At 40.1% G+C, this 24,982-nt stretch overlaps 1 protein-coding gene across 2 annotated transcripts; it reads right to left on the bottom strand.

The window, feature by feature from the left end:
• Nucleotides 1–223: 223 nt before the first annotated feature.
• On the bottom strand, nt 224–14,692 carry LOC125328599 (UPF0500 protein C1orf216 homolog). 2 transcript variants are annotated; one of them, XM_048309521.1, is made up of 4 exons: nt 14,594–14,692; nt 13,590–13,717; nt 2,816–2,896; nt 224–2,230 (listed from the first exon to the last, which is right to left on the bottom strand). In XM_048309521.1, the coding sequence occupies exon 4, from the start codon at nt 2,203–2,205 to the stop codon at nt 1,417–1,419; it is 789 nt and encodes a 262-aa protein (XP_048165478.1). In that variant the 5' UTR covers nt 2,206–2,230; nt 2,816–2,896; nt 13,590–13,717; nt 14,594–14,692; the 3' UTR covers nt 224–1,416. The 2 variants fall into 2 exon arrangements, with proteins under 2 accessions (XP_048165478.1, XP_048165486.1); XM_048309529.1 differs by lacking the exons at nt 13,590–13,717; nt 14,594–14,692 and having other exon boundaries at nt 2,816–3,141.
• Nucleotides 14,693–24,982: the final 10,290 nt, after the last annotated feature.

The following is a 24,982-nucleotide window of genomic DNA, read 5'->3' as shown; positions in this document are numbered from 1 at the left end:
GCGTGTGCACGCATACACGAATACACATATACCCCTCTCTCTGTATGCACTAAAAGAAAGGTGAGAATAACAATTTTCCTATATATAACACTTTCTCATAAAGATAGGATGATTAAAAGCACACCTGCCTTTTCATGCAGAAAAAAAACCCACACCAAAACCTGTTTGATTGTTTATCTAGTTAATCAATTATATAAAAGAAAACAAAACAAAAACAACGGGGAAAGGAAAGCTGGCATGATCAGAAATATATTTGAAAAAAAATGTGATTTCTCCATATCCCTTGAAATCCTAGAAAAGGAAACTTTTTTGTACCTTTTCTTCTTGAAACATATTTTGCTTCCGATTCTAAAACAGCACGTTCAACTATTCAATTTGCTGTTCAATAATAGTGACTCACATTGCCTTTTAAATGCATACAAAAAAGTTGCATCTTTTTGTTTTCATTTTCCCTGCGTGTTTGTTACATACTGACATCAAATTCCTTGCAGGCATCCTAACCTTGCAATTGGAGAAACAGCGCTCCAGGGTTTTCCACATGTCTAATACACCTGGATAAAAAGTGCTAATTGTCACCAACTTCCATTAAATGACAGCAGTAAGGCACAAAATATGCTTGATTTGCAGATGCTCGTGCCACTGGGAATTAGCAGCAGATTAATAATTGTGCAGACCTTGAACATTCCCCTGGCACTGCCAGCCTGGGTTTCCAGTGCAAGTGTCAGACTACAAGGCCTTTGTTTTTAGCTTACTTTCCTGAGGAAATCAGGCTTAGGCATTTTCACTCCTTTACTCTGTGTGTTTGGCTGGCCTACCTTCCCACAATAATTTCTGGTTAATCTGAATAAATTTTAAAGGAAAGTAGAGGTTGCAAACATACAGTGTCCTTAGCAGTTTTGTGAAAAACAGCCAGCTAGGTAGATATAATCAAGCCTGAGATAAGTGTTTCAAATATCCTGGCTTTTTAGATTCAGGTATTCTTGCAGACAAATAAACCCTAATTCTGTTCAAATTTTGTTGGTGCTGAAATTAGAAGGGACATGTGCATATCACATGTTCAGCAGGCAGCAACCTTGCATCCAGGCACCTTTACAGATCAGGTGACAGACTAGGTTCCCAGTTTGAGGTGATTTTTTTCTTTTTACAAACCTATATGGCAAAAAAATCCTTTTCGCCTTGAGGCTTTGAGTGGGCATCAGGAGTCAGCTTCTTGCACAGGTTCACCCTTGCTCTTTTTTCCTCCAGATAAATTCAGAGGCCAACACTTTACCTTCTCTCCTCTTTTCTTGCTCTGCTGCTGCTGCTGCTGTTTCCTCTCCACTCTTGGCGCACATGAGGACGCCACCCCTATGGCACGCAAGCTTACTGGCAGCTCTGGTGGCATTGCAAAGCTCATTTCTGCAAGCAGCAACATGATTATGGTGAAGGTGAGGGTGAGATTGAGCAAATGTGTTTCAACACTTCTTTCTTTGTATTTATCACTGTGCCATAGCATTCCTGCAGCCTGGCCTGCTGCTGCTCCAGCTGCCTATGCAAACTCCTGATGGAGCGCAACAGCAGGAGCCGTCGGTACATAGCTAGCTGGAGACGGTACTTTTCCTTTTCCTCCTTTTTCTTATTTTCTAAGGCCTCCGCTACTTTTGTGGTCTTCATCCAAATCACACAGCCCAAACTGCAAGAGGCCATACTGCCCTTGGTGCCGCTCCGTGCCTGCTGCGTGTGGCAGTCTCCGGGGTCAGTCCCAGCCTTCAGGGCCTCACTGGCCTCAGCGGGCACCCTTAGGGCCTGCAGCACCTCTGAACTCCATTCGCCATCACAGCAGGGGCTTTTGGAGTGCAGGGAGGCAATGTTCACAGGCAGCAGGTTATCAGCTGCCTCAGGACATGAGGAGGCATCTAAAGATGCATCCACAGCTGCCAGAGGATGCTCAGCCAGCCCAGCAGCTGTCCTCTGTGCCTGGCCACCACTAACTGTCTCTGGGCCAGTCAGGGCTTTTACCTGGGCCACTGCCCTGCTGGAGAGGACAGACAGTCTTTCTGGCACCGCTGAGCTTCCCTCGTCTTCATTAAGGCCGTCTAGCAAAAGGCTGGCAGAGCAATCAGGGGATGCTGTTAAAGCACCATGAGTCGGAAATCTGTCTTCATCATCACTGCTGTTTTGGATCTCCTCTTCATCTCTTGATATTCCAGTTGCTGTCTCAGCCATTTAATGCATGAGCTACAGAAACTTTCTGTGGACAAAGTGGAAGTAAAAGGATTTCATTTCCACATACACACAGAGAGAAGCCCAGTGCAGAGTGACATTTGAAGAAAGAACCTCTTTTTATATTTAAGCAATGGACCTATTACTTTTCTAATAAAGCACAACCCTTGGGTCACTTCAGGCCATTTCTTGTGATTTGCATTAGATGTTCTTCGAGACACAACATTAATCCAATAATAATTAAAATGATATACTGTACTATTAACATTCTCAAATCTTTAAAGGCAAGTAATCTATCCCTGCAGCACTGGCTGTGCTGACTAATTAAACAGAATACAGTTGTAAATGGGCATTGTAAGCACTTCTCCCATTTAAGAGCACAGGTCTAACAAGTGTAGTTTGTAGAGATGGACGAGTTATCAGGATTGATCAGCTTTAAAGGGAGGTGGAGGTACCACAAACAGTAGGTTGCATTTAAATGCCTTCTCCAAGATTAATTTGTCTGCTACCAGTTTGTTTACAAGGTTGCCTTTCCCCCTCCTATTAATTCTAACAGTAAAGCTATATTAGCACCACACTAGCCAAAGAGAGGAAAAAGAAATCAAACACTTACCGAGGTTACTGGGGGGAAGGAAAAGAGTTACAGTGCATTGTGTCTGTGTATCATGTTTTCTTGAATGTGAGTCAGCACAATCTGGAACAGAAACATCACAGTGCTGGAGCAGGAGCAGCAACAGCATTACGCTGTTCCACCCAGCAACAACACAGTCAGTCCCAATCACAGAGGAGTGCAGGGCTGCTTTCTTACTCCTCAGTGGGCATTCCTCCCTGGCATGCGGCTTTTATGTCATCTTTGAGCATCAAAATGAATACCAGGATTGGATGGCACTTTTTTCCCACCTCAAAACCAAACACACTTCATTCACCCATTCTGCGGGGGGCAATACCTATGGCCCTTCCCATCCCTGACAGTCAGCAAGGAGGTAGTACAGCACCAAAAGAGGGTGAGGCATTCCAGACTCTGGTGTGCATGTTTTCCTTCAGAAAAAGCAAGCTTAGATAAACTTCAGCTGCATGAACAAGCTAAACCTAAAAATGAAGCAAGCATTCAGCACCAATCAAATGCTAAACATGAAGACAGGCAGAAGCTGTAGATCGAAGTGGTTAATGTACACCCATGTTTAATGAGGCTGGCCTAATCTTTAAAGAGCAGCACTACATCCAGCTAAACCATCCCACAAAACAATAAACTTTATCTGCACTTCTGATGTTCAGAAAAGCTACCTTCAGCATCATCTCTTGTTGTAATGCCAGGAATAAAATTCACAAACGATCTACCTGCATCTACTTCAATCAATTTACCACAGGGCTTCAGTTGCCCCAAGACTTTCTCTACTCCATTCTGCTAATACAAATAGAAGAAAGAAGCAATCCAAAACACTATCTAAAATCTTTCTGCAGCTGGAAAAAAATGAAAGTAGATCCTATCGCCACTTCTATGTGTGCTGCAACACAGTAATATTTTTTTATTTTTCATCTGCACTGACTAGCCTTCTTTCTGATTAATCTGCTGGGATATGCTTACAAACTTGAACACACAAAGCCTGGTTAACATCAGTTCGGATTTGTACCCCAAGGTATAACTTGAATGCATTTTTTGGTGCAAGAGATAATTTGCACTGAATTTGTAAAATAAACTAAACCTGCTGTGTTTATGTGCCAAATCATGCTGTGGATTATATAAATAATACTCGGAAGAGATTAATATCCAGTGAGTTAATATACAGTGCAAGTTTATATCTTGGTAATTCCCATTTATCTGAATCACAAGCTATGGTAATTGAAGAATATGGAATTCAGATAATGGGGAATTTACTGTATTAACATGTTGAAAAGGTTCATTGCAATACAGCATTATGGAGAGAGTCCCTTGGTTTCAGCTTCTCTTGTCTCCAAAGCACTGCAGGCATATCTCCCACTCCAAAGAGGACAGGGGATGGGTGCTAGGTAGTGTACCTGATCTCCAGCTATGTCAGTACTTTTCTATCAGCTATAGTATTCTGTTCCTCACTTCTACATTTGTAGCAATTTGCTGCAAAATAAGTATTTTCTAATAGTCTAACAAGGCATGAAAAAACAGAGTTTTAGTTTCTGGGGTGTTTCTTGTAGTTTTGTTTGTTTGTTTTTAGGTCCTGGGTTTTGTTTTTTTGTTACTTCTCTGCTGCTCTAACTTTTTCAGCAAAATTTTACAGTCAGTATTCCTTAAAGAGATGGGCAGGGAGACAAAAAAGTAATTTTGCACACCAAATTACTGTCACCAAAAATAATAATAAATGTTTTGTAGGTGTGGATCTGAATGGAATAGATAGCATCTGATGCAATCAACTAAACAGTAGGACTCCAATCGAAACTCATTTATATAGATGGCTTTTCATAGAATATTAGGACTTTATCTGTAATATATGAAGCTTAATAGCAAAAAAAAAAAATTCAATCCATTGGACTTAAAGAACCAGCAAAATAGAAATGGGCATTTATGCAAAATTATGCAAAAAATACATAATTACTATTGCTAAAATACAAGTATCATTTATGGCTAGGGCTGCATGCATCTTTCTATTATAGCACTTCCCTCCATTGTTCATGACTTCATAAAAACTCAGCTAAAGGATCAGATGGAAAGGTTCTAGATTCAGTTTCTGCCTGAATACATACTAAACACTTCAGCCACAAAATAGAGATGCTCCAGTACAAAAGTGGGAGCAAAACCAGTCTTACACTGGGAAGACTTAAGGAAACCTTGCAGGAGAAAGCTCTTTTGTGTAACTGACAGAATGGTGAACAGGGAACAAGAGCACACCTCATTTCAATGGAAACATGTAAATTCTTGTTCTGATATCACACAACAATCCTATTCACCTATGACTGTTACCTTGAAGAAGTGGCTCCTACAGTTTATCTCCCTTTTATTTGCAATTTGACAGACCAATAGAGACCTGAAAAGACCTTATGTTAGTTTCGTCTTCAAAAGGCACATTGTGCTATTTCTCTGGTGAAGAAATAGAAGAGGAGAGTTTGCTGTTCGTCCTAAGAACCTGTCTCAGGCAGATTCTGCTCAATGCCACTTGCTCACCCCTGAATTTGTTTTCCCGTTTGTGGGAACCTTTCCAGGCAGAAGCTGCTTCAGATTTCACAGTGAACATTTAGGTCAGACCAACGCACTGAGAATTTCAGGTAGGTAAAACGAAAGCCAAGATGTCTTCAGTTGAGGTTCATTGCCTTTCATTACCACTCACTCACAGGTTGATGCAACTGCAGCAGTTTCAAGGTACCGATAGACCCTGGGGAGCCACCTTCAAGCTGTCAGTCTTGCACACCCCTGAGAGGTCTATGCCAGCAGAGGCTTTTAATCCATCACACTCTTTCAGGCAGTATTTACAAGAGGTGCTGGGCTACCTGCAGGCTCATAAATGTAAGCACGTGCTGAAAGTCTCTGTGCTTGCAGGCTGATGGAATGAGAGCTGAACCATCACAGTGGGGTTTTGTGTGGTAGCAGAAAAAGCTTGGGCACAGGGGAGTCCCTGCAGATAGCCAGGACAACTATTTCTCCTTTCTCTTCCAAATGTGATGCCATTCTCAAGCATGGGCAGATACAAGGACAGGAAGGTGCTTGGGCTTGTTACTACATTAAGTGCAAATCTTTTACTGAATTTCAAAGCATAACAGCCAAATGCATTTATAAACAGCATTAACGGTGAGATCGGCATCGGTGAAGATAGGCCATTAAAAGACCATGGCCTGGGATGCTATGTTGTTTTGTATTTCAGTTTGGGGAGTATTTTTAACAAAGTATTAAAAAGTATCCTATTACACAGGAGTGTAATTACATATTTTATATTAATTGCTCCTAAAGATCAAAAGCCATATTTTGTCTGTTAATGTACACACTCACATGGCCTTGTAAGAACTCAATGAGATCCACATATGTGCATCTCAGGCCTAAATTTTTCCCCAAAGATTCTTTAAAATCCTTTTACAGGGCAGTAAGTCGTAGAAGAAAGTCATATGTTCCCTTTCTTCTGCCTTCATACCCAAAACAGGCAGGAGTTACAGGCTGCTCTGCATTGCACCGGATGGTAACAGGATCCCAAGGGGCGAGTGGCCAGCCAGGGATTGCCATCGTTCTGCTCTCATGCTCATCCACACCCAGGAGTTTCTCCAATCCTTCTACAAACAGACAAATAAAAAATGGAGCCCACCCATGACATCAAGAAATGCTCTAGATATTTCAGAGTCAGGGAAAAGCATTGCAGGACATCTCCATGGCTTTCAGACAGAAGGAAATTAGGAGCATGTACAGAGATGCAGCACAATTGTGTGTTCTGGAAACATTTAAGAAAAGTAGAGTGAATACATGACTTTACCAGTGAAGAAAGGTTCAATGGCTTTAAACACGAAAATACAGGCATTTGAGCAGACCATCTTTATATTAAGGGTAAAAGACATTGAAACAATCTGCCACAACTGGTAAAAATTAGCAGGCTTGCTGCCAGCCTCAACAGAGCTGCCTGTCAGAGGTGCAAATCTCTAAAGGAGTAGACTCACACTGCTTTCAGACTGAGTTTGAGTGTGCAAGCTTCGAAGTCTTAAGACTGCAGGTGCCAAAGTGACCCAAACATTAGGAAGGGCTTGATGACAACTCTCACTGCAATATCTCGGCAACTCTACCCCTAACTCTGCTTGGGCTTAGCTATTCCCAGGTACAAAAAATGAAAAATACATTTATATGGCCTTATAAAGATATTTTAGAACTGAAATGTTTTGCTTTTTCCTCAAGGCAGCAGCTGTTCCCCCATCATCTATGCAGAAAGCATTAGTTTACAATTTCAATCACCGCTCACCAAGTGAAAGAATAACAGCATCATTGCCCAAACCAGTCTAAGTGCACATTCCTGCCATCAGTTCCACAGAGCTGTGTTTTTATGCTGAAGCAGCCACAAAGAACTTTCCAAAGTCTTGTTATGAACTCAGGGATCTACTTCACCTTGCACAACAAGGAGCTGAAGGTTGTCACAGAGGCCAAGGTGGGAATGGACAATCTGTGGGTACACAAATCTGGGATTTTTCTTGATTTTTCTCCCATCTCAGCAAACTAATTTATATTAGGCAGACCCAACTGGCATCAAATGGGCCAAACAGACTGCATAAGAAGCACTTTAAATATAGTTCTTAAAAATTCCAGCAGATTTCAACATGAAGGAAACTTCATGTTTCTAGAGTGGTTAAAGAATGCTTTGCAACAAGGACGTCTGCAGCATATACCCTACAAATTAGTGGGGAGGCAAATAGAAATCTTTGTAGTGACTTAAAAAAACATTAAGAACTGCCAGTTTACCCCATTTACTTTTTCTGCTTCTAATTGAGAGTATATGCTTGTCTATAATTAATTTTCATACCAAAAAAGGAAAATCTGACTATACACTGAAAAAAATTATGAATTGGAAAAAATAATTTCCCTTAACTGTTAGGTGAAAAGGAAATTCTAATGTATCAACGGTTTCATTATTTTTTCCCCCATAACAAAGAAAAGCTTTTGTTTCATGGTAGCAAAATTAAAAGTAACCCTCTACAGTTTGATGCTCCTGTTTCTATTTTTCTTAACCTTAATTTTGTAGAATGCCCATCATTTTGTTGAGGAAAAAATAAAGTGATGGAGAGGGAGAGAAGAAGACACAAAAGAATTTAAAGCAGAAGATCATGTAAGCTGAATTACAGTCTTCCTATGGAGAAGAGACCAAAAAATTGTTCCTACTTGAAATATTTTGAATAACCACCAGTATTAAAAGATTTAAAGGTATTGCTCATGTACTGCAAGAACTCCATGCCTGGCAGGTGAATACTGGATTACCCAACCTAGCTGTTAGACTTCAGATGTGAAAATGAGTATGTAGAGAACTCACGTGTCTAGTTACAGTTCACATCCGGTATGCATTGAGAGAAAAATCCTTTCTTCTAATGAATATGTAAACAGGCTATGTAATTTTTGGTAATTGATGCTTATGCTTGCTTTCATTTTGACACTTGATCATAACTGACAAACTGGCAGCTGAGGAAGAAGAAAACTCTAAGCTGTAAGAATAATAAACAGAGCATGGTGACAGATGGAAAAAAACTCAGCATACATGGGAGGAAAACTTCAGGAAATGGAGCTAAGCCATAAATGGATAGAAAAATAACTGTTTAATGCTTCTACAACTTAAAATGAACATACAGGCATTTCCAGAAGCTAAGCAGATTTTTTTTTCTAAACAACATTAAATGCTTTTAAAAGTGTGTTAATTTTCTGCCTTAGCTGTTAAACCAAAATGGTGTGTAAAGAGAATATTACAGAAATTACATTTAATACAAAAAGTTTTGTTAAAAAACAGTTTCAGATGAAGCACCTAAAAAGAAAATAAAAAATGGATGCATTCATGCTGTTTGAGCCTAACCATTTCCACAAATACTAAATTGACTCATGAGAAGCTTAACTCTGCAGGTCAGTATCAAGCACTGAAAAGTGTGCACCTACAAACACCTTCTCAGAAATTCTACTTTCTCATTCAGAATGCCTTGCTGCAGAGCCATACAGCTTTACTAATAGCGTCTACATAGACTCACCTGCTGTCTGTTGTCCACACACAAACACACACACACACAAAAAATTCCCCAAGGTCATTTGGGGCTGAGAAGAAGGTCAGGCTTGTCTCACTCCTTAATACCTTTGAAGCTGCTAATGTGACTGAGATGGATGAGAGTGAGTAGGATACAAGCCTGTCTGTCAGCAAAACACATGATCTCAGCAATATGCAGTGTAATTGATCTAAATCTCAGCTACAGCAGTTAACAGACTCCAAGAGAGACAGAAGGCACTTGGACCACAGGGCTTGTTGTACTTGACTATGTTCTTACTTTGCTACTAGACATTGCTCAGCAACCTGGATTTTTGCAGCCTGCTTCCAGTGGTTAGTACAGATAGTATTTTCACATCAACAGGTTCATTTTTACATCCAGAGGCTTTTTCTTGAGTCTCTGTCAAAGTCCAATTCATTACCTGTTGAATTATCAGCTAAAACCCTATCACTTTTCTATGAGAAAAATTTTTAAGGGATTAGAAAGTAACAGAAAAAAGATAGATGCAAACACACACACACATATATATATACACACAATTAATGAAAGATGAGCTTTTAAATGTTTGGAGGTTTATTTTAGAGATGTGTATCCACAGATACTTATTTTTTAAAGGAAGAAGAAATACGGAGTCTGATTTCTACTTTATTGAGTAGAGAACAGGCTAAGAAAGAAGAATGTGAGATACCAATCCCACTAAAGTCTCAGACTGAACAAAAAAAATAATGCATCCCTCCTAGAAACAGTGAGCACAGTTAGTTTCTGGATGTCAAAAAGAGGTAATGCTTCCTTGTACCACTTTTGTTGCCGGCAGCCTTCTCTGCTTGAACCTTGAACCCTAGCTGAACCTCCCTGAGCCCCAAGAAAACGTCCTGCTAGAACCCCACTGGCATGAGTGGCTCAAAATCCTCCTTATGCCTAGAAGACACTAGCAATCTCTTATTAACTCCAGTGACACCAGGGCACAATTTTATCCTCAGTCATGCTTTTACTGGACCTCCTTGAGATCTACCTAAAGAGCATTAAAAGAACATTTAATATAGTCATTGCCAACTGTCAGTGTATTATTTGTCACCTTGCAAGCTTTCCCCCTTCCTTTCCAGACCCTCTGCCAAGGCACCACCAGCAGCACCTTTTTGACTCCTGAAGAGATCCCAATACTTAGTGGAAGTATTGTACTAATTAAGACTTTGAGAGCAGTAAGCAAAAAACATCATGTCTGGCCTCACACTTGGCAAATTACTCACAGTTCCTTGCTTCCCTTCACAAGATTGTCTTGATAACAACCATTGCCAGTAGGGATCTGAGGCAATGAGTGCAGCAAAAACCCCTAACAAATACATGCCTACATATGTGAGCTCCACTTCCTTAGGCAAAAATAATGAGTCAAATGAGTGAAGGATCTGCTGCTCTCTTATGTATGGCAGTTGTGCATACACTGATGTGCAAGAAGCTCCCAGAGACTTCTGTCATAGCTTGTCAAATTGCCACAGCTTGTCAAATTACTGATTTCAGAAACTTGCACTACTCCCAAATGAAGGTTGCTGTTTTGTCATTTTAGAGAGGTGGCACACCTCTGGGCTTCTTTCAGTGTAGGTTGAGGGAATGAATGCATATTATGTATGCCAGAAGGAGGTGGAATTGGCCAAGTTGAGCAAGTTAAGGCAATCCAAAGCTTTGAGACAGGGGAAAAATAAATCCGTGTGGAAGGACACAGTACAGGCATAAACAACACCCACACAAACTACCTGAGGTCTTGCTTTCTTGCTTGGAAAAACAAACTCCTTTCTGAACTCTATTCATTTTTACAGACAAAGCCATCAAACTTAACGGACAAAAGTACAAGTCATAAGTACAGGACACTTAATCTAGGTAATTTATCTCATCCTTTAGTGTTTTCAACACAGACAGGAGTAACTCCCTCTTGGAAAAAGCTTCCTTTAACTTCACTTTCAAATGATGCTAACTTTCAGATGACTAAGTCCAGAGCAGTTCACCTTAACCATGAGGCATGTATTAATGAGAGAGACTGAAAGTTCAGCCTTAACACAGTTAGAACAGGAACTGTTCTCACCCATGGAGAGGGTGATCCTTGCACTGCTACAGCCAAATAGCTTCCAGCAGCCTGTGTTTTAGGGGTTTCCTGAGCTTGATGCTGCATCTAGATAACTGCATTTGACAGTCGTTGATGGAACAATTTTCCTAATTTCCTTTTGAAGACAATTATGCCTTTTGGCTTCTGTAACATCCCATGGCGATGAATTCTGCAATCTAATTTTATGTTGCATGACTAGCGTTACCAACAGAGCAAACCGCACCTTTCCAGGGATTCAGTAACATGCTGACACCATCTTACTTTTGTCTCATTTAATCTCATGAGTCATAAGCAGTACAACAAAGTTTTCTACAGCTATCTGGATTTTTCCCCAAAAAGCTCTTTTAAAGCAATGGCTATCAACAGGCAAATGATCTGGTATGCTTTTTCACAGCATAGCTCATTCTATAAATGAGCTATAAATTCCATAAACCTGGGGATGGCTGAGGCTGTTCAGCAAAGGTGGCAAATAATAAGTAATAAACAGCTGTTTGCAGAAAGAAATGCAAGGCTGGGAGGGGACAAGGAATCCTCTCACAGTCCTGGAACAGGCCAAGTAGGAAGCAGTGGAATCTCCCTGGAGGAGAAAAGCTGGGAGAAACCAGCAGGAGTTTTAGAGAGAGAGTGTATAAGAAAAAGAGACTGGGAGAAGGCAAAAAGATGTCTTTAGATTTCCATAAGAATTAAATTGAAAAGGGGAGTGGAGGGACAGTGGAGAGGCAGGTGAAAGGATTGTATTCCTGTTGTCGTCAGCAGAGAGCGAGTAGAAAAGGAGACCTGGACTGCCCCTCTCCCAAGTCTGCTGCCCTAGGCGACTGTTTACTTTGCCTTTGCCCAAGCCAGCGTAAGATGTTATAAAATGAGTTTCCAAAATGCTCTGAGTCACCAGAACATGGATGAGATCTGTGGATTCAAGCCACCTTTCAAGATTATGAATCTCTTCTGAATATCTATTATGCCGATGATATATAACAAAATCACTGCTGTAATGTGATGCACATGTCAACTTTAAGGATACAGTCCCTGCTCAGATGCCATCAGCAGAGGGACACGTCAGCATGGTGGATTACCAGAGCAAATGCTTTACCATGCAAAGTGATGCAATGTGTTTTGACAACAATTGTTCCCTTATGTTTGTTTCTGTGTCAGGTCTGACTTGACTATCTGCCAGGACAATGCTCAGGATCCTTTGCATTGCTTTGCAGAAGCTGATTATGTGATCACATGCTTAAAGCACATAAAATCACTTCCAAGATTCACTGAGATAGATGTGCCAGAAAAGTCAGTAGGTGTTTGAAATAATTGACGCTAACAGCTAGACCTGGATTTTCAAAAGAATATGTGTTTTGTTTTGGATTTGGGGATTTTTGGTGGTGGTGGGGTGGGTTGCTCTTTTTCTTCTAATGCACTATCATATAATCTGCCTAGAAATTCAGCCTTAACATAGTGTTCACATCAAATGAAATTCACCCTTTAAGAAAGAACATACTCAGAGTCCTCCCTGAAGTGGAAAAAATGCAGTCTTTGTGTACAGCAGATCCCCTGTGAGCCTTTGTACCCTGTGCACATGCCTAGAACAACAGAGCAGACTCCAGTGGCATGGTGGAGCTGATATTTGTAGGTCTGGGAGATTCAGCACTGAAATAAAACTCTTGTCAGCCCTTCACCCCCCATCTGTGATGCTGAAGTTTTTCTAATAAAGGCCAATACCCCCACAGAAATGTTGCATATATAGATGGCTGTAGAAGAAGCAGGTTACCTGCTCTTATGACTTTTATATTGCATTTCCAGCCTACCCTGAACCATCACAAAATCCCCACAGTGAGTAAGTGTGATTCCCATTCAAGAGACAAGGGCAGAAGGCAAACCCACTATTGCAATTGCCCAAAAGCCATGATCTCAAATAGAGGCTTCACCCTGTGCTCCCAGGTTTGGGTCTAGCCTGGTGCCAGTGTCTCACTACACAGCTTTGCAAGAGTTTTGGGCCCTCAGAGATATTTAGCCACCAAAACCAAAAAAAAGTGGTACCTATACACTTATGGAAATCTGTCTTTAATTTTGCCATCCCATAAATCTCTTTCATGGAGATATCTTCCATCTTTTCTGCTTCACAAGCCAGTTGTGACGCTTAATTACACAATGACTATGAAGTCCAGTGAATACAACATATATTAAGAGCAGTTAATGAGATTTCTGTCACTAGTACACTCTACCTCTTGTGAAATATTACTCATATGTTAAAAAAAACCCCAAAAAAACGCAAAAAAAATCACATATTCAATGTAAAGCCAATCCATCTTGATTACTTGCATAAATAATGCTATACAACTCAGTAGTATTTATTAGCACAAAATGGAAAATAGCATAGACTTTTCTGACCAGCATGAAACACTGTTTACTCATCCATGTGTCAGTGGTTTCCTGTAGTGCCTGGAGTGACTGCCCATAGTGCTGCCTGAGTGGGACCCCAGACCCACTGGGTACCTACTTCCCAAGGGCTCCAGTGGCTTAGATACCTCCGAAGACCTAATGAGAGGTCACAGCCCCAAATACCAAATAAATTCACTGCAAGAAGATGGACCCAGTTTCAAATTAGGTGCACTTGGCAACACATTCTTACCTTACCACTGGGCCCCATGTATAAAAAAGTGCACATGACATCACTGCAATTGCCATGTATTCAGCCACTTCAGAGTCCTCACACTGCTTTAAGCATTTGTCCACAGTCTTTGACCAAAGTACCCTGTTCTGTCAGAAAAGAATAAGGAAAGGAAGAAGAATAAAAAAGTTTGTTTCCTGAGAGAACAAACATACATCCTACCTCCTCTGCATCTGGGCAAATACATTTCCTGTTAAGAATTATGGTATGGAATTCATAGATTAATAACACTTTTGCAGAGATCAAGCAGGAGTGATTTTCAGCACACGATGTCTGTTACAGCAAGTTATATTAATATTCACCAAAGGGAAACCTGTTTGTTGACCTAAAGTACGACTGCTTCCTAGTCTCTTCATGTGAAATTGTTTAGGTCCTGTGGGACAACTGTACTGAGCTTTTTGACACAAATATTAAAATTCTATTTAGATGTACAATGTTTTAATGCAAATTTTTTACCATAAAACCAAATGCTCCATTCAGTTAAATTAATAGAATTACAAAAAGATGTAATGATAGCAATTAAGTCTTGAAAATGCAAATTTTATAGTCAAGGACAATTACTTCATTTATAGTATACTGGAATGATGCCAGATGAAGGTAATTTAGATCCCCCTAACTCACAGTTATATCATGAAGGATATCTTAATTTCATTAGTACAACAAAGATGGGTGAGAAGTTAGAGAATACAAAAAAAAAAAAAGGATGGGAGAGAAAATTTGACCTTTCTCATTTCATTGCAGTGAGAATACCATAGATCTTACTAAAGTATTAGTAATATTTCTTTCTACTCCTGCTTCTGAAAAAAATGCCGCTTTTTTTTTTTTTATTAGCAGCAATGGAACATTAGTATGTAAAAGATCAACTTCATTCAGATACTTAGAGCCAATGTGTTCATGCCACAACAGTTACAGACCTCCCATTATCTCAGTTTTAAGGATGCATACGCTGTTAGCTCATGGCTTACCAGGTCTCAAGCCGTGGCCTCAGGGATGCATGGTTTTGACTCCAAGAGGAGTTAAAACATTTTTGAATAATTCTGCTCACTCTTATAAAAAGTTCTCTTGCCTCCTGCAAACAGGAAAGTCAAATACCATTAGTTTTTCATTAGCATAGCAAAGAGTGATCAAGCAGGTGCAGAATACAGTGATACACTACAGATTTCCTGCCCTGCTCATATATGTGTGTAAAAATAAATAAATAAGAAAAATACTGTTTCATGCATTTACTTTAGCACTTTACTGAGTTCAAATAGGAGTTTGAGAGACTCTAGAGGTTCTTTCTTTCTTCCAAACAAGTATCCAGGGAAAGGCATATTAAATATGGTGCAGTATGAAGTTTCAATAAAAGGCCTTTACACCTACCATTTTTTTTCCTTCACTGCCTCCTGTAGCCACTGCAGAGAAACCCAAATTCAAGAGGCATGGACTCACTGGGTGACAACAGGCTCCAGCTCCACACTGGTGCATCTCGCCCATGCATCATCATGCTGCTGCAGGAATGTGGCAGTGCAGGACCCCTGCCCAAATCCCCTTCACTGCAAAACAACTTGAGGGCTACAGAGTTCTTATCCTTCACCCCACGGTTTCCATGATGGCCAGCGTAATATTTTTAAGCAGTAAAATGCACACATGCAACCCTTACTGGGAGGCAAACACAAACAAGTGAAACGGCTGTTACTGTGACCTACAAGTCCACTAGATTTATTCCTCAGAAATGTTCAGCCTAAAAACCAAAGAACAACTATGACCTGACTCTATTTCATTATTGATTTTAATAACAGGGCTGTGGCTATTTGGTTTTAAGAAAAAAAAACCTGTTCTGAAGGAAAAATGTACCTTGAGTAGGGTTTGTGCTTTTTCCTCCTTATTTCTGGTCTGAAATACAGCTGAGTGCACAAGGAGACAGGCTGGCTTTACTTCCTTTGAGATGGTCTTATTAAGTAAGAACAGGCCTGGTGCTTTTTTTCCTTCTACTCATCAACATGTATTCAACATGTGTGCTCAGGCACACCTGTAGTGCCACCCTTATTTTGCACTGATCTCACCAGTGGAAGTCTGAACATGCTGAAGAGCTGGAGAAATGCCATTGAACTCACCCTAGGATCTCACCCCATATTTCAGCAAGTCAAAGAATCTATCAGTCAGCCCTGTGCTTGAAAATGATGGATGATACCCTGACTCATTGGAAAGTTATTGGCTCCCTGTGGGGTTCAGATTTCCTTCAGCCAATTCTGTCTTCTGTCATCCAAGAGAAAAATTAGAAATTGTACCAATATGGACTTTATCCTATGCTTCTGATTGTAAAATCCCTACTATACCTGACAAGTTAGTAGCACCTTGTTGTTTTTATGTATTTATTAATGCATAAAATCATTCTATACTCTCTCTCATTGTGAATGTTGTTTGGAGATTTGGCTTAATGAGAAGTGCTTGAATGAGTTAAGCCTGGGTATATTTGCACTACATTGTACGATACAGCTTAAACACTCATGTCATTTTATTGAAAAGCATGGGTTTAACACCATAATAGTTTGTGCATCTGCCAAGTCTCAGTTGTTCCAGGGACAAATGTTTTGTCCAAGCTACTCCCAATGTGTCTCAGTTGTGAAAAAAAAAAAGCCAAAACAGGCTGTGATCATAATAGGATATTGATTAGTCTGGATCCCATACAGAACAGAACTTGATTCTTTGGTGGACTACTAAAAGGTCATATTTCTTGATTGCTCCATAGCTTCTAAAATACAAGAAATATTGAACCAAAACTGCTTTCAATTATACTCATGTTATCTGAGGCCTGGGAATGTAACCAAGGGCAGCATTTGGCCCATTCTGTTAAAAAATGGGGCGATACTCAGCATTTCATTTTGTCATTAGCAGAGACGAACACAGCTCTGCCTACTCTAATTGATGTCATGCCCTAAAGTTAATTCCAAGGTAAGCAGGTGCAAATCTGTTTGATCCAAGGGCTTAATTTTTGATGGATCTGACATAGAGTGCTTAGTGTTATCTGAAAACTGTGGTTTGGTTTACGTATTCATATGTATTTCTGCAGAATGATATTTACAACTGTTTATATACCTCAGATCTCCAAATTCCTCACTTGACCTGACTCTCACAGAGAGTTTGGAAAGTCACAAAACAACTTCTGCCGTGCATATTTATTCTAAATTAGTAGACCAATTCTGAAAAAAAAAAGTTTATTTTTATGTATTTATAGTGTTATTTATTTATTCCTATTTCCAATCCATATTGCAATGCTTCATACAGAATGCAACCCCTTTGTTACTCCTGATCTGCTTTGAAAGTTGTATGGATGTGATAATTTCTCTTTTCTGATGTTTTCTTCTCCTCACGTGATGAATACTTGAAAGTAAGAGAAATTTTTTCTCATCATTTTTCATTTCCCCAACTTTCTGAATACTGGGCTGGGTTTCTTATGAGATGTGCTTAGAAAAGGATTTAAGGACCAGCATTTAAAAGTCCATATTCTCAGAAGCTGCCTGTGATTTTTGGAGACTTGGCCGTTTGTGAATCCAGTTTAGATTTTCAAATACTACTTGATTTTGAAGTATTCAGATCATTCAAAAAACCTTTTGGAGCACGAAAAGGGCTTTCAGTGTCCTTTAGGCTTCTTCTCCTCATTAACTCCAAACTGATATGCGTGGGAACACTCTCATTTTTTTAAAGCTATGTCCTTTGAAGAAAGTCCGTGGAAAGACTGGATTAAGCCCAGACTTCAAGATTTCCTGATCCATTCAGAACATCCTGTCTGTTGGGCAGTTCTCAGAAATCACAGCCATCTATAAAATTCAATCAACAGTGAAAATCAATATAGCAATATTATATATTATAGTAATATTTATAATAATATTTTATATTACTATATATAATGGAAAGCCATCAAAAATGTTTTGTCTGTTTTTTTAAAAGATGAATAATGGCTTATTTAAACTATACGTATATATATGCCTTTCTTTTACTTTGTGAAAAAGATGTATTATAAAAAGAAGGTTTGTAAGACAGAAAATTCTGTCTAAATGTATAAAATTCCAGAATAGAATGAAGAGTGTAGAGAAATATTTGCAAAAGATTACAGATCCGCTGACACTATCTTGTTCACAGAAACACATCAAGTAATTTCATAGAAGAAAGCTTTCAGCTTGTTAGTATAAAATGTTCTAATGCAACATTTAGCTTGCAATATTACTGTATTATATAAGGGCTTTCATGTGCTTTCCAATATAGCTTCTGACTGGAAGCATTAGCTGATGCAGCAGCACAAATAAAGAAATGTCTAGATTTCTATGGTTCCCAAAGGTCATTTTTATGAAAAGATCAGGAAATATGTTTCATTGAAATTAAAAAGAAAACTGTATCAAGTTTAATAACATTGTTACTATAATTACATAAAATTCAGTGAGATGGTGTACTGTTTAATATTTGACTGTCAAGTTTCCACAGTGAGCCTGTGAGGTGTGGAAACATTTAAACTTTTTAAACTGAAATCATTCTCAATTTTATTTCTGTTTCACTACCTGATCCATCGTTTTTCCTCCTTGCTATAACACAGCTTTTTTTTGGTTGAACCTGATGTTTTCTGTGAAGTACAATGAAAATTCACAAAGGGCTGTACCTCTACACCCAGGGAGACTCGTTGTGAAAATGCACGCCCAGATAGCCCAATGCTTTCTACTCCATTTCCTCAGTTGAGATAGAACCCCAGCAGTGATACAGGGCATGGCAAGGGAGCCACTGTAAGGACACAGCTGCCTTCTGGGATTTCTTAGTGATGGCATCATCTGAGATAGATTGATATCAGAAGCTGTACCAACCCTCAGCCATTCTGGAAAGGCAGAGGGTCTAGCTGGCATAATGCCTTTACTCCCAGGCCTGCGTTTACCTAAACAACTGTAAAGACAACCAGAGCCACCACCTGCAAAGTCAGAGCAGTCTCTGGCTACACACAGCCTTTCATTGGACATGATGTTGAGTGCTAGGATTAGAGAAACGAAAAGTTTATAGCTTGGCACAAATCTGAAAAATCTGGGTTTTCAGATAACTAAACAAACCAACCCCTGTCCCCAATACTGGGACAGAAATGAGTTAATACACATAAACAACATGTAACATTTTGAGATCAAACGATCTCATTTAATTTTTTTTAAATGCAAGCTTGGTTTAGCACATTACCCCAGGATGGATTTTAACAGATTAGCTTAAGAGTTGTTTGGATTCATGAGTGTAGAAAACAGATAGCTGCATATGTACTTGAAACTTTTATTAACATTCCTGACAAAGCAAAAGTCTGAAAGAGCACACAAAAGCGGACACAACAGCTACCAACATCCATTTCCATGTGCTTACATCCTTACTTACAGGGCCATCTAGAAGGCAGGTGACAGTTGTCAGCAAAGGCTCTATGTGATATCTACCCAAGGCCATCTGTCAGGTGGGTCTCAACACAACACAGGTGTCTGGGGCATCCTTCCTTTCCCCTCACCCCACTGCAATGCTTCCTCAGGACTCATCTCACCAGCCAGACAGCCCTCCATTCCTTAAAAGGAGAAGGTTTTTTTTAATTACTGCAATACTGAGCTTTCAGGAAAGGTTACTCAGGTAATGGGCTCAAGGAACCTCTGCAAAGGAGGTTTCAGAGATGAGAAAACAGGCAGAAAAGTTACTGTCTCAGGATAGCTACACAGAGCCTTGGTCACAGATAGCATAAAGCTACCTATGTTAGAGGCAGCTATCACCCTGTTAAATTCTGCTCTCTCTTTTCCATAGGTGCACATGTAGTCAGGTATGTGTCCACAACACTTGTGAGGGCAAAATTAACTGATGTGAAGAAAGATAGGTGTCCAGGGGCAAAGGGAAGGTATGACTATTTAGTGAGGTCAGACGGAAGGGCCTATAGCAAGGAACCATGACTTGATGAAAGTTTGTGGAATGGTGTAAATTCGCCAGTTCAACACAAACACAGGAATTTCTATTGGAAATAGAGGGTCATGAAATGAAGTATTTGGTTTTCAGGGAGAAAAATGGAGCTACTAAGTAGTCATACAAATGAACTATTTGTTTGTCACGACAAATTACCAGGTTTTAATATTACAGAACAAAGAACACTGCACAGCAATGTAATGGTTTCTTTAGCACTGATCTCTTTTTTGGATGGAGTATTCTCTGTTATGACATGATGAAAGCTACTGTGTTTTTGGAAAGAGGTGGCTCAGGGGAACAGAAATATAAAGAGTGGGGAAAGGACTTATAATAGGGTGCCCTGACTAGCCCCCACCTCCTCCTGCAGACCATCAGACTGTGGTGTACTAAGCCAGAAGGTGAAAAAAAGGCCAAACCTCACATTAACGAGTCCCCTGGCTGCTAGAGGTACAAGTCATCCTGGGTGAGGTCAGTTTTCTGTGGTGACTCAAAAGAATGATGTTGCTTGTGTCAGCAGAAGCTTAGCTATGGTCACAGCCACACAGGTGTGGACACTGCTCCTCTTAGGGAACCACCTGGAGAATAGACAGGTTGCTGCACGTAGGGAAAGAGTTCAAAAAATCTGGGAAGGTAGATGGAGTTTGGGGCATCAGCAGGAACAGTGACTACTTCCAGCCCAAGGTTACAAGTGAAGGGGAAGCTGCAGTCCACACTTGGCAAGGCCAGGCATGCTCTGGAATAATCTGGGCAGCATCAGGTCTTTTTTTTTCCTAGTTCAAAGGCCTAACCAAAGCATTCTGGGCACCGCCAGCATCAACAGGGAGAGCCCAACAAGTCACTGCCAGCGCTCCACTGCTCTGAACCGTGGCTGCTTTTTGCTTACAGGCACTCTGTTGTTTCATGTTTTTATGACACCAGAGTACCCAGCCCTTGACAGGTGCTCCTGGGAACTATTATAAAGAAAATAAAAATGCTTCAGCTTTCAAAACTTCTGAGAAAACTCTTGGGGAAAACACACAGAAGTTTTGGGTTTCAGTGGGCTATCACACAAGGTCTGGAAATTAAAAATGATGAAGAGAAAGTTGGGATTTGAGTCCTTGAAAACAAGTAATTTTAGAGTGGTCTTAGTGATTAAATCACTGGCAGCTATTTCTTCACAGCAATGGATGTGCCAGGTACCATGCCAAAAGCTCATTTACAGAACTGCTCCACCATGGGCAGCTGAGTGTTGCATGATCCTTAGGACAAAACAATTCCCTCAAAAAAAAAAAAAAAAAAAATTAGGATTCAGAGTCATACCACAGAAAATGCGTCTGGGTCTATTCTAGTGAGGAAACAAATTCATAAAAATAAAGCATAAAGCGATGGATGTTAAGACACCACTGAATGGTGTCTCCCAAGAATGAGACACAAGGTAATGCAGACCCTTGATACTGAATGAACCTCAATGCTCTGTAGTGGCACTTGCTTGTTGGGATTGTTTTTTAAAATGAAATGAAGCTGGTAATCCCAAGAGGAAGCTACAGAGAAGTGGCAGCCTAGCTGCCCTTCCATATACACTGCTCACCAATACCTACCACGGTATCACTTGCTGGATTTATTGCACAGACAGAATCCAAAGACAGGCAAGACTGCCAGCATGTTGCACGTTGGCTGGATACATGATTTTCCTGTGTCACTACTCATCCAAGACCTGAAGATAGGTTATCAGGAAAAACTGAGGGCTTAAACAGGGTGTTAGAAACACATTAAAATACATGCACTCTGTTGTTACTTACCATGCCACGTCTTTAAGGAGTGGTGTGTTGGAAACAGCCTTCTTTGCTGCATGGTAGAGAGGTCCAGCTTCAGCACCCAGGATGGGAAGAGGAGTCACACTCTTTGACCATTTAAGCTATTTCATATTTCAAGTTGTCAAGTGTTGGTGGCATTTGCTGGCCAGAATTTCTTCTGCTTATTGGAGAGACTGGTTTTGTAGTACACAGGTGGGTGATGCCAAGGTAAATTCTGGAACTAAAAAGTCAAAGTTGACCTGACCTATCTGTGAGGTGGGACTTCCACTGCTGGTGTCGCAGGAGTGGAAAAATAATAGAAGCTATCAGAGGAACATCAACATCACCCAGTGTTCCAGGTCATGTTACTGCAAAACCAGAGTGCTCCTCTTCTCCATCTTACTGTAGTCCTTCTTTCTTTAATGAGGAGTGAGTTATAGTCAATTAAAGGTGAGTGATAGGAACTATAGGGAATATATTCCTAATCAAATATGAAAAATTACTATATACCTTGTATACAAATTACATCATGAACAGAAAGTAGCTATGGTTGATTGGAGCAATTAAATGTTTTCTTTAAGAAAAGAAAAAAAACCTCCAGTGAGAATATTTTAGAAAATGACTTTTTAATCATCTATAGAACTGCTAAAATTACCCTCTCCTAATAGTTTTAAAGTGTTCCTTAGTTAGAATTAACTGCAATCCCTTTGCAGAACAGACAAATACTTCCCCAGGAACCTGTTTAGAGGAAACTTTATTTTTAATCACAAGATCACATTGTGCAAACACCCACAGATTTGGGAACCATTGCATGGGAAAGAACACATTCTAGAACCAGTCAGGAGGACATGGCACACAATAAGATTCACCCCTCCAGCAAGAAACATTAATACTGATTGAAAAATCAGTTTTTCAGTGCTATCTGATGTATAATAAACAGCATCCTGCCACATTAATAAACCAACTAACACCTTCAGTCTTGCCTGTCTCCTCATCTACCATTATCCCTGCGGATACTGCTGGTTCTGCATGGGTAAGGACAGATTTGGGGAGGGGAAGGGCTGTGGTCACCTTGCTGCAGATGAGCAGTCTCTGCTCAGCAGCATGATGAGAAGGACATGTGCCCTGTGGGCAAATGATAGGGAACTGCTTGGAGTGGAAAAAAAAAACCTCCTGGGCATGACATGCCCCAGTGTTCCACTTCTGCCTGCCCTTGCATAGGAACGCTGCCTGTTTGCACAGCCTGGGCACAGGGACAGGCATGGGCAGCCAGGGACTGGCCCCTGCTGGCAGTGCCAGCCTGTACCTGATGTGGTGTGAAAAAGCACACCAAATGAAAGCAAGGGGACCAGAATCAGACTCTTAGAAGCGGCAGACCTAACAACGGTCCTATCCGAACTGAAGGAACATATGCTCTAACAATTGTCAAAATTAACATCGAGAATGTTGCCAAGACTGCTGTGAGAGTTCAAACCTCATCTCAAGGAGGCTGGGAGAACTAAAAGAAAGGGTAAAAAATGCTGAACACAGCCTATTTGGGCAAAGAAACAGTGCAGTTTTCATATAAACATGATCATTTTTAAACTTGGTGGAAAATTCACAGTATTATTCCTTTTTCTGCCAACTTCAACCATACCTTCCCTTTGTGCCTGCAAAACAAAGATAATTATTTTTTACTCACCTGCATAAAATGCTTGAAGAACTCCAAATGATTGAAGATACAAAAATGGAAAGGAAATGTGTGTATATGCATGTTTATATATAATTGTTATTATTGTTACAGTCTGGCAAGAAAACAAAGATTATTTCTAGCAAAGCTTTGGGATTTTTTTATAGCTTTAGAAGCTGTTTAATAACTAGTGATCAGATGAAACCCAACTGCTTTTGAAATCAATGAGAACTGGATTATACATTGGAGAGGAGGAAGCATTAGCAGAAAATGTTTATATTACATAGTATTTGTTATCTTAGATAATCACCATTTCTGCCTACATCTTCCAAGAAACTCATTCTGTTGCTCTGAAAAATATGTAATGATTTCAGGATAATTTCAGAGGCCAACTCCTCTGAAAATCTAAACCCATAATTGAAATACTTCCAGTGTGTCAGATCAGTAAAATCAGGCTGAGGAGGAGAAGGGGAGAAGCCATTTAATCATCTGACTCAAAGATTACGGTATATTTTTTCTGTTTTCTTCTCCCACTTTTCATCTTCTTTAGATTTAGGATTTCAAATTACTTCTTTTTTTCATGCATATTTTATAAATCAGTCAATGTTAATAGAATGTCTCCTAAACATAGCTTAATTTTTTGCCTTTCAGATTCCTCCACTATAAAAGTTAGCAGCAACTACAGCAATTCCCTCCATGGACTAAATCCTGGCTACTGCCCATTTCCAGGAAGGCTGGAACAGTGTGTGTGTTTCATGTAGAGACAGTAAAACAGACATACCATTGAAGTGAACATTGGGATATTTATATAGTCATACAGTTTGGCTCCGAGCTCACTCATGACATGAACCATATCCCTGCAGCCAAATTTTTCTGTGATTCAGTTCTTCTGTGACAGATCTACTGTGCCCATCAATGCTGCACTGGAGATGTTAAGAGCTGAGCTGGTCCTTACCACTTCCAGCTTCCTGAATCCCTCTACTTCTCTACAACAAGGAGAAAAGGAGATGTTGCCTTTCACCACTATCTCTATTTTTAACTCTCTACCTTCTGAATCAAATGGAATCACCCAGCATTTCTCAGCAGCATTTCTCAAGTGATACCTGGTGTATGAGACTTTCAATCCACACAGCACAAACTCATCTGCACTGTGCGGGGACTAGGCTTGTTCAGCTCTTGTTCTTTATGCCTCTTAGGTCTTGCTGATGTAAATTATTTTAGCCCACCAGTTTCAGTGCTACACCTTTCCAGACTGTAAGGGCATAGTCACTAACACTGTGGGAAAGATTTGACTTCAGAAGACTGCAGTAAAACTCTCAGAAGGAAAGCATTGAGCTAATACTGAGGCATAAGAATCTGGAAGAGTGCCTCAGTTCACAAGAAAAAATATAGTTTCCACTACAACTTGTCAATGAATATTGAAAAAAGATGAGTGATGATTAAGAGTTTAAAATAATCTCCTTTCCACCCTTTCACCTGCCTCCAGTCAAACCATAAAGCCAGCCATGCCCCTGGCTTACATTATAATGGAATTATTGTTTATGGAGGTTTGGCCAGTCAGCAGTCAATAGTGAAGAAATGACAAACGTGTGTACAAGGGAGAGACTTTGGAAAAAAAAGAGAAAGGAAAGAAGAAAATTTATTATTGCCAGTCTACTGATGAATGCAGGCATTAGAATAGCAGATGTAGAGCCTATAAGGGTCTGGAGAGTGAAAAGCTAAGTGTTGCCTTAGAGCACCAGGAAATGGAGCCAGGGTTGTGAAAGCCATCAAGCTGCCTGCACTCTGCATTCCTTAACGTACAATGAAATGCTTTGATAACCGAAACCAAAAACCCTAAAATGGCAAGCCCTTCCTGCAAGGACCCTTGAAATAAAGTTTGCTTCTAATGTGGGGTAGTTGTCAGTGTAAGGGAGAAAGATGGGGGAATTGGACCTCTGCATGCTGGAACGGGGACATTTGCTTCAGCACGTGGG

The sequence above is a fragment of the Corvus hawaiiensis genome, chromosome 1 (genome assembly GCF_020740725.1).
Source record: "Corvus hawaiiensis isolate bCorHaw1 chromosome 1, bCorHaw1.pri.cur, whole genome shotgun sequence".
Classification (NCBI taxonomy): Eukaryota; Metazoa; Chordata; class Aves; order Passeriformes; family Corvidae; genus Corvus; species Corvus hawaiiensis.
The sequence above is the reverse complement of the archived record's forward strand: the minus strand, read 5'-3'. Positions and strand labels throughout refer to the sequence as shown.